Genomic DNA, 16,667 nt, shown 5'->3' with positions numbered 1-16,667 from the left:
GTGATAACATTTGTAAGCAATGTCTACATTGACTACACTTGAGACTTTGTTTTTTACATTTGATCAGTTACTCTGTAAATAGGGATTTACCTTTAACTGATCTAGCTGAAGCTTGTTAGCATTTTCACACACAGTGAGCACATTCTGGAGATCTACAGATGCTTCAATATACTGGACGCAGAGTTGTTCTAGTCGAGACAGCTTGAAGTTCAGGGCTAGTTTGTACACATCCATGATAAGAAGAACATCCTGCACATGACCTGTAAATTACAAAGGAAAACAGTATCCTGTCACAGCTCTGGAGAGACCCCGAATATGAGACTATTCAGAGATCTAGGGAGGTTAGGAGTTTTCTTAAGGTAACTTCTGATGCCATCTTGAGTAATTAGAACAGCAGAACCAAAGGCAATTAGCAAAGTACTTTTATTACAGAAGATCAACTTCAGTTTAGATTAGATCACGGAGTAGTAAGCACCAGTCAAGGAAAAGTCCTTCAAAGCTGATGAGGTAAAAAAGCCCTTTTCTGGCCTTACTAAAATTTTTGGAACATCTTGGGGCAAAACTTAATAATAAAACAAAACTAGAGCTTTAATTTAAGTTCTTAAATCCAGTCTCCAAATAAGTGGTCTGATTTTTAATAGCGTGGAACACCCACCAGTTTTGATTGATGTCACTGGTGTTTCTGCCTCATTCACAATAGGTTCGCTGATTCTGACTGATCCCCATTAAAACAGACTCAGTCTGGACATGAGGACATACGACTCGTAAGGGTTTGGGATTCATGGAGAAGCTGGTATTATTTCCAATACAGCTGTCTTTTGGGTTTAAACCACAGTCCTCATCCTGCTGTCTTACCTTTGCGTGGATATTTTATTTTATCTGTGTACAGGAACTGCATGAGCACCTCAAAGGGCTGCGCTTCAGCTTCCCGGATAGTCACCTCCAGCAGCGGCTGCTGGCGGCACGGCTTAACATTACCACCTGCTCCTTCCTTCTGGGACATCTCTCGTCCCTCTTCTTCAATCTCTTGCTTAGATTTCTAATGGGGCAGAAAAAAAAAGCAGGAACATAAAATAAGCTAAGGTTGTCTGGGTGACCCCTCAAGGCTGGGGTGAAGTCTAGATTTACCAGAGAATGAACTATGTCTATGGGTGTAAATGAAATATAATACTAGTGCAAAACAATGGCTTTACTTTGTTCCTGGGGTTTGTGACATGGATTTTACCATTGTTGTCCCTTTGTGACCTGACTTGTTTTTGTAAGGTGACTTTACTTCAGCCAGTTGACTGAATACTTTAGGTGTAATTTCATCAAACCCTGCTCATATGAAAACATCTGGCTTACTTAAGTAATCTCTAGATTGCATGCATATCCCTTTTTTCCTTAATTTTCTGCCTTGGTCTTCCTTGATTATTGTGAGTGCAATATGTTTTGGCCTTGTCCTGTTATGTCCCCTGCCTACCCTCAAACATACCCTAAGCTCCATGCTGAAGGAAACCTGGGACCTAATCACATGAAGATGTGATTCTAATACTCTGCTGGACGGTAAACAGACCAAAAAAAGACCCTACTCAGAGAGCAAATCTTATTCTATTTTTGTTCCGTTTCTAAGAGCCTTTCAGTCTTTTGACTAATTATTGCCAAACTCAGCCAGGTTAAGCATCAACTTGCCATAAGACTATTTCTGGGAGATACTTGCCTGTTTCAATCTTTCCCTTGCCTGTATAATTTTCTTCCTTAGCCATTTGCAGCGAGCTGTGACAATTGCTGTATGACCACGGACTCGTTCTTCTTTCTGTCGGTAGTGAGAGAAAAAGCATACATTAAGGCAGGAGTTGGCAACCTACAGCCCATGGGCTAAATCTCACCCAGAGGAGAGTCCCCACAGCTGGGGGCTTGCATCCCAGTGGCCCTGATGCCCTCATCAGACTCCCATTCCTCCCTCCCCACCTTGAGGAAGCTGCTGCTGTAGGTGGGAGGTGTTGGTGTGGCCAGCAGCCAGAGGGTTACCCCAGCCACCATACTATAGCCACTGCCTATCTCGCCACCGAATTTACTTTTACTGATTGCCCCAACAGCAACTGGAAGCAGCTATAGCAGGGGTTGCCACAGGATCCACACTTGGCAGCTGCTCTACGAACCAACAGCTCCCCTTGCAGCAATGATGTCTCTCAAGGATGGAAAAGGAAGCTGATGAGGGGGCTGGGGCTATTGAGATGTGACCCCACATTGCCTCTGTCCACAGTGTACTGGTGAGGGCTAAGGAGGAAGGTAAATGGCAGCTCACTGTAGCAGCTGAGCTGCCATTATTCAAGGTCACTGGCCTCTGTGGTAAGACATATTCACATAGTATGTTAGTCAAAGAGAATGGAAATAAAAGGAATTTCACCTCTTCCGAGACAGGTTCCAGATGCTCAGATTCTATCCATGTCCAATTGTCTTTTCCTTTATAACACAGCATTTGTTTGCAATTGCTCTTAAAATCTAGATTCTTAAAATGGCTTTGTTGGATTCTACATGTGTCTCAATAACTTACAGATTTTCCTGGTTATAGACTGAGATTGCTTCCCTATCACAGTCCTATAAATAAACCTGAAATACTGTTCTGACAGACAATATTGCCAACGACAGGAACAAACGTGAGACCAGTTGTGAACAGGATCCAGGCCAGTTCTGGCTTGTAAAAGCCAGCTGAGGGAGACTGGGGCCACAGCTAGCAAGGGTTATCAATGTCTTCCTTTTGAAGGGTAGGGTGCCAGATATTCTTATGCCCTTAACTGTCCAGCTCCTATTCAGAAAAGGATTTCTTAACTTGGACTCCACAGCCAGCTACCACCCAGTCTCCAACCTCCCCTTTTTGGGGAAGGTCACCGAGTGGGCATCTGGATGCTGTAGGGTCCCTCAACCCGCCAGTCTGACATTCATTGTGGTGTAGCACAGAGACTGGACTTGTAGCCTTGACTGATGAACTTCACCTGGAGATGAACAGAGGAAATTGTTCCTTGTTGATCCCTTCAGCAGCCATTGATAATTGTCCATGAGGTGCTAAGAACACACCTGCGTGACCTGGTGGATATTCATGGGACCGTTCTTGACCAGTTCTGCTCTTTCCTAACAGGGTAACTAACCCCAGACAGCGGTGATGGGTGAGTGTTCACCCTCCCCCCAGGACCTCTTCCTGTGGGGTCTCCCAGAGCTTTTATGTTGTCACCCCTCCTGCTCACGTATTTCAGGCCACTGGGTAAGATTATGCAGGGATTTGGAGTGAGGTGCAATCAGTATGCTAACAACACCCAGCTCTCTCTCTCTTTTATCCAGCAGGCAGTGTCTGGCTATAGTTGGGGACTAGATATGGGTAAACCAGTTGAAGCTGACAAGACAAGATACAGGTGATGATGGTGGGTGATCTCATGACTTGTGGGGGTAGGAACACCCTTATTGTTAGCGTTTAACTTCCCTTTGTTACTTAGGTTTGCAGCTCTGGGGTGCTCCTTGCTACACATGGATTCTCAGATTGTGGCAGTGGCTGGGGCACTTGAGGACCATCAGGGAACCACAGGCAGCTCCTAGGAACACAGTATCCCAGTGCTTCTGAATCTGCTCTGGTTTCCAATAGCTTTCCAGGTGCAACACAAGGTGGCAGCCTTGACCTATACAGCCCTAAATGGCCTTGGTCCTACATCGGGGTGGGTAAAATGTGGCGTGCCAGGCCATTCTATGCGGCCTGCGGGGCCCCTACAAAATTTAGAAAATATTTATCTGCCCTGGGCTGCCTGTCATGTGGCCCTCTATGGCTTGCCAAAAACTCAGTAAGCGGCCCGCTGCCCAAAATAATTGCCCGCCCCTGTCCTACATACTTAAGGAACTGCCTCCTCCCTTATGCTTTATCACAATTCCTAAGGTCAGCCAAAAGCAACTTCCTGCAAGTACCATCTCTTTGCCAAGCTTACTTAGGCAAAACATGTGGGAGATCATTCTTAATTGTTGCTCTCAAGCTCTGGATCTCTCCCCATCCTTGAGGCCCACCAAAGCCAAACATAGTGTAAGACCTTCTTATTTGGGTTGGCTAGGTATTCTTTATAGTTCTGTGTTATTGTTTTATCTGTTTTTATTGTAAGCTACTCTGAGCTTTTTTTGGAGAGAGCGGCATAAAAATCAAACAAAACAAACAAACAGTTACTCTGCATGATTTCTGTAGCAATACAGGCAGTCCTTGACTTACAATGTTTCGAGTTACAACGTTTCACACTTACAATGTTTATAAATTGACACCGTTTCAACTTTATGACATCAGTTTTGACTTTACAACACTTGATCCGATGGGACGCCACGCCAGCGAACAAGTTCGCCGTGTCGCTCATCTCCTTGGAGAGCATCTGTCCAAACTTCCTTGGACACTTTCTTTAAGAAAGCAGACTAGACTCCAGAAAAACCTGCAGCCAAGACCCCTGAGAAGACTCCAGCCAAAAACCCTTAAAAAAGTCCAACCAAGAGCCTTTCAAAAAGTCCAGCGAAGTCACCTCAAATAAGTCCTTCCAATTTAATATGATTACTATTAACAATATAAATACATTAATGTAGCTATATTACTCATCTATAATTGATCGAGTACAAAATTCCGGGGTATTTTTGGTGAAAATAGGGTATCAGGCCTTGGTTCAGGAACCAACCCCCCATTTATAACATAGTTTCTTATGAGAAAATTGGTTCCAAGTTACAACGTTTCGACTTAAGACAAGGTTTTCAGGAACGAATTGTGTCTAAAGTCTGAGGACTGCCTGTACAAGTGTTGCAAAAACACTCCACCTTTAACCTCAGGGTCAAAATCAGGTTGATTCTTCTAGCCTATACCACAACAGGACCATGTAGATGGAACAGTTACGGCTAATGTGCTAACATGCACTCCTGAACAGTAGCTCCTCTTCCCTTTTGAAGTGGCTAAAATGCATGTTTGCCCACACCTTTTGATGTTCCTCTGTATGGGCCTGTGTTTTTTTGTTTGTTTTTTTAAAATAAAACTTAATCGTTGTGGATGAAATGGCAGAAGAAAAGGGCAGTGAGTTGGCAAATGAAAACTGGAGGTGCAGGTCATGCACATAAAGCAGCAGGGAAGAAAGAGAAAGAGGTAATATTCAAATTCACATTTCAGAAATGATAATGTGAAATAAAAATCCCATTCAAAGGACAAATTCTATGAGGCTTCGACACACTCTCCCAGAAAGAGAGGCTGGAAAACAGAGGACTAATAAAGGAATAAAATAAAAGCATACGCAACACTGAACAGTGAAGATTTCTGATTTCCCTTCCTCATAAACCAAGAACAAGGGGATATTTAATGGAACGGAAAGGTAGAAAATTCAAAATTAACAAATTAACTGTGAAGCTCATCACCGTAAGATATTATAGACTGAAATGTTTTGAAGAACGATCCCAAGCAATCTGCCTCTGAAGGCATGCAGGGATACAAGTCAGCTACTTTGTAAATTTTTAAGAAGTTTTCAGCAGCTCAACTTAAAAGAAGATGTAAACTGGTAAAGAAAATCATGTTTGTGTGCTTCAGCTCAACTGTAAGCCAATAAGTAGTCAATAAACATTAGAACAGAAGCCAAAGTATTAAGATCTATGTTATTCACCCATAGCTTTTGATAAAAAGCTCTAAATTAACTATGCAAACACAGGCCAGTTGAATTTTAAAATGGGTGGATAATAAACAAGCATTAGCAATTGTAGTGGTGTGCCCAATAGAGGTAATCACTGTAACTCTTGCCAATGTCCAGGTACCTTATTAAAGTTTCAATGACTTCTGCATAATAGAAGTACTACCACTAATGAATCAGCAATTCACTCTAGTGTGCACCTCACATTCCTTGATTCTCTACAACATATTACCAAACAATGTAAGTGACATCACTGCATAAATTAACACAGAACAGGTACAAAAATCTCTCTGGATATGCCATGATAGAAATAGCTGCCTTAGTTCCCAGTTCTGGAAACACCTTGAGTGTGTCCTTTTGGTATGGCGAGAAAGGATAGACAACTGCCAGATTCAAATATCAAAAATCATTTTCACTAGAATAAAACGCACCTCTCCCAGAACAAACTCCAAGTCACTGAACTGCCTGTTTTCCCACAGTCTTCCATAATCTTCATGTAAAGTACATTTTGGGTAACAAGAAAACTGAAATTAGAAAAAAATAAAACTTGTTATAGTTTATTTCACTTCAACAGCTTCATGGTTAATATTGCCACTGAATTTCCACACTGATTTAACATTAACTATTGCTCAGGATACACCTCCTACATGGTAATAACTCTGTGAAAAAACTGAAGTGATAAAACACGAATGACTTCAAAAACTGCAAGTTTCAAGATTTGGGAGACTAGCTGAAATTCTATTCTATTTTAAATAGCAGTTTTCTAGTTATCTACCTGGTCGTTTTTGGCCCTTGCTTTATGCTCAGGATGTGTAAGTATACATGCACAGAATGAACAGGCACAGCAGAGCAGCTACTACATGTGCATGACTACTGGAGCCCAAGTACTGGAAAAATGAAGAGGGTGGGGGAAAGACCATCTCATGTTTTAGCCCCAGCAGTCATGCAGGTAGGATGCTCACATGCCTGATTACAAGTCCCAGAAAAATTAGCCCCAGCCCTATTTTTGAAGCTGGTTGCCTGGGCAGTCAAAAGAGGAAGACAGTTTGGGGCCAGAAGAAAGGGAATAAGTTAGAGGGTCTCTAACTCAGTGAGATGCCTGCTGCACTAGAAGGGAGCAAGCCTTTTGGGTCCAGCCTGCACCCTTACTCCCAAGAGAGCAGAAATGTCCCCACTGTACTGCTCTCCATTCATTTTATCCAACGACTAGTAAAAGCAAGGGGCAGTGGCTTAGTCTTACAAGGAGAGCCTGGGCAATTCCTAAATTTGTGGCTTGGTGATTAAAGCACAGTGTGGAATAGTCAGAGATGCAGGTTCACCCCCATCTCTAGAACAGGGCAGTGCTAAAACCTTTGTCTCTGGCTTTCTCATTGAGTACCCTAACTGCTCAATTACTAGGGATAAAACATGGTAGGGTCCTCTTCCCCCACTTCTTCCACCCCTCAAATGCAAATCATGGCTTTCTGGCCAATGACATCTTTGTGACTTAAAGTATGCATCCTGGATAGATGCACGTGTGTACACAGACCAGTGTGTAGTCTACTGCAGATGCTCAGTCTATGTAACATAACTATGAGTCCACACAGGAAACAGAACCACTGTGTACTGGCCTAGAAAGCTGTCACTGAGACATACAAAGGGAAACAAAATTCCACCAAGGAGTTTCAGGAAACCTCTCCTCTGAACCCTTTTGCAGGGATCGAAACCAAAAGGGCATTTGAATGTCAGGAATCAGTGGAGGAAAGACTCACCTAGGTGCAGAATACTTTTGGAAATTCCACAACTTTAAAAACTTAACAACCTAAAGTTATTAGGATTTTGCTGTCACAAGGTGTAGCTCTGCCAGCTTGTCCCTGAAATTCCCTAGATTTACAACATGTATATTCCTGTTCTGCCACAAGGGAGAAATACCTCACATACTTCAGATGTATCACTATCACAATCAGGGTGCTAATTTCTGGGACTTACAGGAGTTAAGAGGAAGACTAGAAGACAATTAGGAAACTAAGAGGGCCCACACAAGAGTAGAATACATTCACTATGGCTTCAAACAGCTTCCTTGCCACCTAGAGGTCTCTGCCCTCCTTCCTGGTTTCTGTCATGGCTCTACAGCTGTATCTACCACATATGTACCTACACGGAGCCTGGGACACATACAGCAACACTCTGCAGCTGCCATACTGCCAGCAGCGAAGCAAAGTTAGCATACACAGATAAACAGTAGAGTCAAACTACGCTTATTATAGGTGGAAAGTTTGAAGACTTAGGTAACAAACCTCAACTGACAATGCAGAAATAGAGGTAGTTAGCCATGTTAGTCTGAAGTCTGGCAGAAGGCAGGGTAGATATTCACTTCACAAACTAACTAAATCAGAGATGTAGAAACAGCAATTTTTAGAGAATTAAAGCTTCAGTCAAATCACCCCCTTCTGTATTTCAAGCACCTGACACAAAGCACAGAGATGTTAGAGATCCCAAAAGAAATGTCTGTAAGACATTTTTAACATTGGTAAGCTAGCTGACTTGTTTTAGCTGAAACATTTAAAAAAGATTTTGAGAGTAAACTTGGAAAATGTTAAGTCAAAACAGTTAAACTACAGTGTTGGCTAGTTAATGACAAACGGGCAATTATAATGGAAAAAATTAATCAACATAAACAATTAGGTCATTGTTTCTGCTTGGCACTCTCCTAAATCATGTCAACATGGAATACCTGGAATCTGTACATTTCTCCACTTCTAATATTATTGTCCACTGTCCCTCCAAAGATATACATTGCATCTGAGATGACGGCTGCAGCATGGAAGAGTCTCCCACTAGGCAGCTAGGAAAACAAAAGCACAAAAAACAGAACAATATTTGAAAGAGATTTTTTCATAAAATGGACTTGCCTGAAAATAGAACATCAACAAGAAAGGGAAGACCAACAACCCTGAAATAAAATAGCAACGCAGGCCTGGACAATCTTGTTGATGTGTGTTAGCTTCTAGGACTGGTTTCATTATATGAAACCATGACTGGCGCTCTTTCCTGCCCAGGTCAGAGTTGATGATCTATTGAGGTCCCTTCTGATCCTAACAACTATGAAGCTGTATCTAAAGGATTCCTTTTAGCCACTTTTAATGATACCTCTCTTTCATAAAACTTCTTTGAATTACTGACATTTTATATAAACAAAGCTATAATATTCTGTAAATGACAGTATCTACCAGAATATGTCCCTTGCTGGGAATCTGTCTCAGATCAAACATTCATTTTCAAAAATAAACATTTCTAGTGCTTATGGATTTAGATATATCTTCCAAAATTTCTGTATATAAACAGAGCGCTCATTCTGCTGACAATCTGAAACAAAAGTGTAAACTATTTCATTGTCCCAGTGAAGCACTAACTCTGAAGCCTGTGTATGATATTTTAAATCAATACATTATTTTATATGGGTCAGAGCAGTTCAGTCATGTGCTTCTCTACCAGTACTGCCTGCTGAAATGGATTCTGTAAAATAGGAGACAGAAGAGTATCTGATCACTAGGAAGTACAGCTGAAAAAGAAACCGAACTTGCCCCTTCTCCAGAACATCTAGCCGTTACTAGCCCTCACAAAAGGAAATAAATATACTCTCTACTTTAAAAAGCCTGTAGTCTCTAGTGGGACTAAACTTCAAATTATCTCTTTAATCCCCTGACTGCTAAAAGCATCTGGCTCCAATTCCATCTTCCACGACCCACAGATTTTTAAGGTCAAATAAACTGTTATGATCATTGTCTAACCTCCTGAATAATAAAACCCAGAAAATTTCACCAAGGCTAGAATATCTGAGTTAGGTAGGGACAAACTGAACGTGAAGTGCTTCAAAGAGTTGACGTTGTGGTGATGCTAGTGGGTACAATTCCCCAGAGGCTTCTGAGGACAGCTGTGTGGGTATAGCGGTGATTTATGAATAACTAGACAGTCATTTATCCAATGACTAGAACCCACAGGATTCTGCTCAGCGCTTCCTCCACTTGTAGAGCTGGTCAGTTTCATGTCAGGAGGGCTGGTCAGTTTCAAACACATCCACTTCCTTGCAGAAGCAGAGGACTGTTGTCCACCAACCCCTCACCGTCCAGGCTCTCACACGAGCGCTGCTCTCCTGATCATAGCAGAGTTGCGCCCTATGCTGTCCTTCTCTGTACCTTTGCTAATTCCACTACATCCTTTTTAAGCTGCGGACTGCCCGCAGTATTCAAACTGTGGATGAATCACAGATTTATACAGTATCAAAACAATGTTTTTTGTTTCATTTTCTATTCTCTTCTTAATGATACCAAACATTTTATTGGTTTTTTAGGTTGCTGTTTCTGGACACTGAGTCAGTATTTTTAGGGAGCTATCAACACTGACTCCAAGGTCTATTTCCTGAGTCATAATGACTACTTCAGAGCCAGGATTGTGTATAGATAGTTGATGTTATTTTTCCAGGGTGTATTATTTTGAACTTCAGAGTTAACAAGTGCATCTGCCACATTTTTGCCCACTCAGTTTTGGGAGATTTTTCTGCAGCTCTTTACCACGGTGCTTAGGATTTGATGACTTGTGAAGTGTGTAGGTGATGCTAAATTATTCCAAGTTCATTGTGCATTCCCTTTTCCAGGTCCTTTATGAAAACGTTGAACAAAACCAGGCCCAAGATAGATCCCTGGGAGACCTCGCTAATGACCCTCCTCCATCCTGAAAAATGGCCGTTTAGCACTAGAGCCTTTTTTCTCATCTCTTAACCAGCTTTTGACCCGTGAAAGGACCATCCCCCTTCAATCCCATGGTAATTCAGTTTTTGGTTTTTTGTCTTTTCAAGAAGCCTTTGGTCAAGGGTCCTTGTTAAAGCCCTAGTGAAAATCCAAATATATTACATCAGGCATACCTGAGAAGGCCCATGGGAGTATGTGTGGGTAGGCGAGGATGGCGTGCCGCCCTGCATGATCCTGTGCTGCTGCATAGGCACCACCCACCCAGCCGGACACAGGGGTGGGGGAAGCTCGCACACAGTGGCTGCCGCTGCTCTGCATCCAGCCTTGCGCCCCCGCCATGTCCGGCCACGTGCCACCCCCCTTGTACCCTCCTCCCCCAGCACGGCCGGCTGCTGGGGGTACACTGACCCAAAAAGATTGAAAACCCCTGTATTACATCAACTGGATTACCCTTAGTCACAAAAGTCGGGCTGGAAGGGACCTCCAGAAGATGTCTAGTCCAACCCCCTGCCTGAGGCAGGGTCATCTCTGATCCAAACCATCCCGTACAAACCATAATCTAAACTCTGCATAAGACTGCCATCAACTCCTGACATGACACACACCTAACATCCTAACCTACCACAGGTAAAATAGGGAAACCATGAGGCAGTCTAACACTCTCAAAGAAATCCAGCAGAGTGGCTGGTTTAGGCATCTCCCCCAACCTCGGCATGCTGAGTGTTATGAATTTTGAACCTAAGTAGCTAAATCTACACGTATGAAGTATAGGAAACTTGAGCACCCAGCGTGGGCTTGTGAATTCTCTCCCAGAGTCAGGAACCTAATTTTTAGGTACGGAAATGCCTCGTAGTGCAATAACTTTTTGCATTTCTATTTCTCTTACTGAGAATTGTCCATTAGCGGATGACTTCTGCTCAGAAACATGCGGGACTATGATTTTCCATGTCAAGTTTTATGTTCCTCTTAATTCTTTTCCGTACGGTCTTTAAAATGGTGCCAATGGGTTAGGGACTATCAACAGTTATGATACATTTTAAGGAATTTGTTCACAATGCTGTATAAACATTAGGTGGAAAGAGAACCATTAACAGTCATAAATTATCACCAGGTATCTGGGTTTTCCATTCACTACAGAAAAATGCAGAAAAACATGCATCTTCTTCTCATTTTAAGGAGAAAAATGTGGATTTTCTCTTTTAAAGGAGAAAATCTGCACTTTTCTCCTTAAAGGAGAAAAATGTGGGAAATGGCAGGTTTTCCCTTGAAGGCTTGACAGAGTTTTTTAAAATCAGAGAATTTGCCATTTTTACACAGAGGAAAACAGGATCCCCAGTTGTTACAATGCGTTATTTGCTTAAGCAGCAATTTTTATCAGGGCAGTAAAATACATAAAGAGAAAAAGGAGCAAACAGACAGAGCATTTTCTACCTCACTATCTGGACTGGGCTGGATAACTTCCCATGTCTGAGAGTCTACATCATAGCAGTGAAGTTCATTAGGTAATGTATTATCTGCTGCACCACCAAACACATAGAGATGACGATCAAAGGCAACCATGGTATGGCCATATCTTCGCTGTGGAGGAGGAGGAGAGCCCCGAAGTAGGTGCTCGGTAGGAATTCGTGTCCAACTGAGAAAAAGATATGAAACAGAGTAAATCTTTTAAAATTCCTTACTGAAAAACTGAGGTTTGAAAATTAACTCCCCAAGAATACCCTAAAGATTATATGGATTAGACAAGCAGAAGTTGACAGGGTGGTACCTTACAGACTCACTGATTCAGACAGGCATGCATGAGCTGTTGTAGGCAACAACCTACTTCATCAAATGCTATGATATAGTTGTGTACTAAGTCATAACAACTGACAAAGTACTGAGTATGGTAGCTATTATTTCAAGCAAATCTGTTCGATTTTCTTTTTTGCAAGAAGTTTGTATCTAGCCAAAGCAAAAGGCCAAGCTATCATATCATCAATATAGTATCCAAATCAGCCTGATAAGTCTCTAATTAAAAAAGAAGGGAGTTAGGATTAGAAAGAACAGTTACCCTGAATTATAAAACAAAGTCCTTTCCTTAATATTATTATTACGATAATTTTCACTCTGAGCAGAAGAATGTGTAGGTGAGTTCACCTGAATTAGATACTTACATTTTTTCCTTGAATTCAAATTGAAAGAGATTGTTGGTGATTTTTGCTCCGCTCTGGCCTGAAAACACAAACATCTTGTCTTTGCAAACAGCCACAGGAAAATTACAGCATGACGGAGGGATCTCGCCGCTCTGTTCAATCTGAAAAGTAGCAAAATCCAAAGTGAATCATTAATTTCCCAAATTGCACTACAAGATTCCATGCACATGGCAGGAATATACTACTAAATCAAGATCCACCATAACAAAGCCATCTGAAACCATGCTGCCAACTGAATCATTATAAATTTGGTTAAAGTGTACAGAGACTTAACTTGTTCATATAAGTATCTAGAACAGCAGATGCCCATTTGCAGTGACATATCAGTGCTCTGGTGCTATGCAGCTCCTAATCAGCTGATGCTGATACAAGGGAGTATTGTCTAAACAACAGCAACTGTTTTTTTTCTGATATGTATACAGCTGCAGTATTTTATTTTTTCTTAAATTCATTTACTGAATATTTACATTACAAATTGAGATAATCTGTAATGTAATAATGCAATGCATTTTATTATTGTTACTGCAGTATTAACAACAGTGTACTGCAGAGGTTCCCAAACTGTGGTACGCGTACCCCTGGAGATACATAAGACATCTCTGCGGGGACATACACGGGAGAAATTGCGTAATGGCAGATTTAATTTTCATTATAATAATAATTGGCAGTTAAAGGATAAAAATAGTAAATATCTGCTGGTAGGGATATGGGGGCAGCTGGTAAATCTGGAAGGGAGTACACAGTAAGAAAAAGTTTGGAAACGCCTGGTGTACAGCGTATTCATTACCTTTTAAACACTAAATCACAGGGTCAGAAGAGACTTCTAGGGTCATCTGGCCCCACTCCCTGAATTAAATGCAGTAATGATTATTCCCTACATCATCCCTGAGCACTGCTGTTCACTAGCCTGTGTCCATTTTTACAAAGTTTTCTGAGAGCTGAAAAGCATTTGGGGAGGTGAGGGGAGTGTTCACACATACTGTATCAAAGTAGGATTGATTGAGTGGGTGGAAATGGAGATTTCTTAGCTAGGTAGAACAGCTACCATTAAAACAAAAATACTCCTAAAACTTCTCTTTTTATTCCAATGTTTACCTATACGTATACAACAGAGAGCAATTTATAGGCTTGGCAAGCTGTTCTCCTGAAATTCAGCTGGAAAAAGAAGAGGGTGAATGCATCAGTATTACACAGGCAATTTAAGATTGGAGATCTTGCATCCCCCAATGTAATGGCACATTATCAACACACCAGCTAGTGTGTAAAACTTAATTCCAAGCTACAGGTTGCAATAGAATGAGAATAGTAAAAGTAAATTGATTTCCCAGGTGTATGCTGGGGAAGAAAGAAATGCAGGTCCCAAAATTGGATCCAGACTACTCTGAGATCCTGAGATAAATATGAAAAGTTGTTTTTCCCTCACTCATTCTTCCCTGTTAATCACCTTTGTTAGAAATAAAGAATTCCTCCCTAGAACTTATCAAACGTGCAGCTCTATATGATAATCCTAAATGGGTAAGAGTCTATTTTTTTCAACATAATTATTTTTAAAAGTTCTCATTAGATCACTTACCCCTTTTGAGCAACTGATATATGGGGACCCAAGGGAAAAAGGATTAATTTAAAAAATGTAAGTAATTTCAATAAAGAAAAGGACAAATAGGAATATTAAGCAAATGCAGGCTTGGGAAAGAGAGCTGGGGAAAGAAACTGAGCTGAAGCAATGGATAGCAATATAGGAACAGGGTTATTAGGGGTGCTCCAACAGAGATTTTGGGGGCCGATAATGATAGCCGATACTTAAGGAGGCATATCAGCCAATACCAATCCAATTTCTGATACAGCTGCCTCCAGCTGGTAAGTCTGTTGTGGTGGAAGTGGAGGGAAGGGGGCAGATCAACACCACCGCCCCCTCCCCCATGTTAAAGGAAGGGAGGGAGGGGGCAGGCACTGCCCAGCCAGGGTGGGGCACAGGACTGAGCCGCAATTGTGGGGGGAGGGGGGAGTGAAGGGGCCATAGCTCCTGCTGCTGCACGCACCCTGAGAGAGTGGGAGTGCCCCAAGATCTGGGGGGGGGGGGGGGGAAGCGGGGTTAGGGGCTACGAAGGGGGCAGCAGCCATCCCAAATTTCACCATAGCCCCACTCCCAGCACTGCCGCCCGCTTGGTGCAGTCCTGGCTCTCCCTGGCACCTGGGGGGAGGTGGGGCTTGAGCCTGGGCTGTGGCGGGCAGGCAGCAGCAGCACTGGGAGTGGAGCTATGGGGAAATCTGGGGTGGCTGCAGCCCTCTCCATAGTCCCTCACCCAGTGCCACTGCCACCCGCCCTGAGCCCAGCCCCTGCAAAGGAGAGCCTGGTACAGCCCTGGCTCCAGCCTGCAGCTGCAGTCCACCTGCCCTGTGCAAATCCAGGGGCACAAGCCTCTCCCGCCCCCCTCAATGCCCTCCTAGGGTGTGTACAGCAGCGGGAGCTGCCCCCACCCCACGAGCCATGGCTTCATCTCGCATCCGACCCAGCTGGGCAGTGCCTGCCCTTGCCCCCTTCCTTCCTCACCATGGGAGGCGCTGACCTGCCCCCCGACATCCCTTTCACCACAACACACTTACCAGCTGCACACTGCCAGGCTGTGGTCCTTGCTCCCTGCACGCTGCACTGTGGCTATGCGCATGCATGGGCATTTATTGGCCAAATTATCGGCCACCGTGAACAACGCGTGTCCCCGCGGCGACTGCCCGCATGTGACAGTGTTGACAGCAGGGGTATGGCAGCAGCAAGCGGAGAGTTGAGCGGGCTGAGTGGGGAGCTCCTGCAGGCAGCAGCAGGGGTGGGGTTTGGTGGCGATGGCCAGCAGTGATCAGGGACCACCTGCAGACACCACCGGCAGTGGCAGAAAGGGGCGGTGGTGAACGGCAACCACTTACAGGTGCCACCGGCAGCGTCAGCAACGCTTTTCACAGGAGGCGCACCCCCAATTTCAGGGGGTGCACATGCATCCACCTACACCCCCTACATATTGCCAATGTCAACCACTTCAGGCCGATTTCTGACACGTCAGTTTTCTTTATATTGGTACCAGTCCAATATTGGACTGATGTATCAGTGCACCTCTAATGGTTATAAAAGAAAACTTTTATAAATGACTTCACAAACGGTACCTATATTCAAATAGGTTGTAATACATTTTTTCTAACAGTGATGTAACATGCTAGAGAGAAAGAAGCTCCTTGTTCTGTATGTAGTGGTTGTACCCAGAGGTCCAAATACTCTGGGAGCAAGGGACCAGAGTAATAACTATTGTAGTAGTTGGAAATACTCTTTTTGATTAATTGATCTGTCTACTGAGTACCTCCATAAAGAAAATTTACTTAGCGAAGAATGAAGAACTGAAAATCTACTTGTAAGCTGATAGATTACGCTCAGATGTTCAAGGACTCATATCCATCACTTGCAACACTGAAAATGTAGTTTGCTACAATATAGGACTTACTAGAGATGGAGAAACTGTCCCATCAAGTTAGATTATTAGACAAGAGACAGAAGAGGAATGGATATTTAAAAATATGGATTCATTCTTGATTTATGCAGAGAACAAAAAACTCACCTGCAAGTAACTCAGAGTCTCTAGCCAGAACATCTGAGTATCAATGACTATTACTGAATGTCATATTACATATATAAATCACCATATTGAAAGGTGATCATTTATAAGAATTATCAGATATTATACCCTTTGTAAAGATGTATTAACTTCAAGCACATACAATAAATACACATGAATTGCGTGATAGAGTTTTTTCTGTAGTTGCCCAAATTACAAAAAAAAAAAAAAAAAAAAATTAAAAGAAAAAGAAGGAAGCCCTGTGTAATGCGGATTCAGATTCTTACCTCTTCCCAGCATGTCAGCTCTTTGTCCTGTAGGCCAATCGTCCACATATCATTTAATCTAAAGTATAATTTTAAAATATTTAGATATTAAATGGATTAACATTGTAATTGCTTATTTTAGGCTTCTGGGGTTGTAAGAAGAAACGACCTAAGTCAGCAAGAACAGTCCAAATCTTCTAACACAGTAAGAATTTCCTTAACTAGAGAC

The 16,667-nt window shown here is 42.6% G+C and overlaps 1 protein-coding gene across 2 annotated transcripts in view; it reads right to left on the bottom strand.

Annotated features, from left to right (window-relative positions):
* The window catches only part of LZTR1 (leucine zipper like transcription regulator 1), a 41,085-nt gene that overhangs the window by 17,408 nt on the left and 7,010 nt on the right, over nt 1-16,667 (bottom strand). For both annotated transcript variants that reach the window (XM_019546312.1, XM_019546313.1), the window contains exons 7-14: nt 16,460-16,517; nt 12,538-12,677; nt 11,816-12,017; nt 8,371-8,481; nt 6,089-6,181; nt 1,700-1,795; nt 856-1,039; nt 91-260 (exon numbers count right to left, since the gene is read on the bottom strand). In XM_019546312.1, the coding sequence (XP_019401857.1) occupies nt 91-260; nt 856-1,039; nt 1,700-1,795; nt 6,089-6,181; nt 8,371-8,481; nt 11,816-12,017; nt 12,538-12,677; nt 16,460-16,517 (1,054 nt within the window). The remainder of the gene's footprint in view (nt 1-90; nt 261-855; nt 1,040-1,699; nt 1,796-6,088; nt 6,182-8,370; nt 8,482-11,815; nt 12,018-12,537; nt 12,678-16,459; nt 16,518-16,667) is intronic.

This window comes from Crocodylus porosus, unplaced genomic scaffold (genome assembly GCF_001723895.1).
Source record: "Crocodylus porosus isolate Cpor-Errol unplaced genomic scaffold, CroPor_comp1, whole genome shotgun sequence".
NCBI classification, from domain to species: Eukaryota; Metazoa; Chordata; order Crocodylia; family Crocodylidae; genus Crocodylus; species Crocodylus porosus.
The sequence above is the reverse complement of the archived record's forward strand: the minus strand, read 5'-3'. Positions and strand labels throughout refer to the sequence as shown.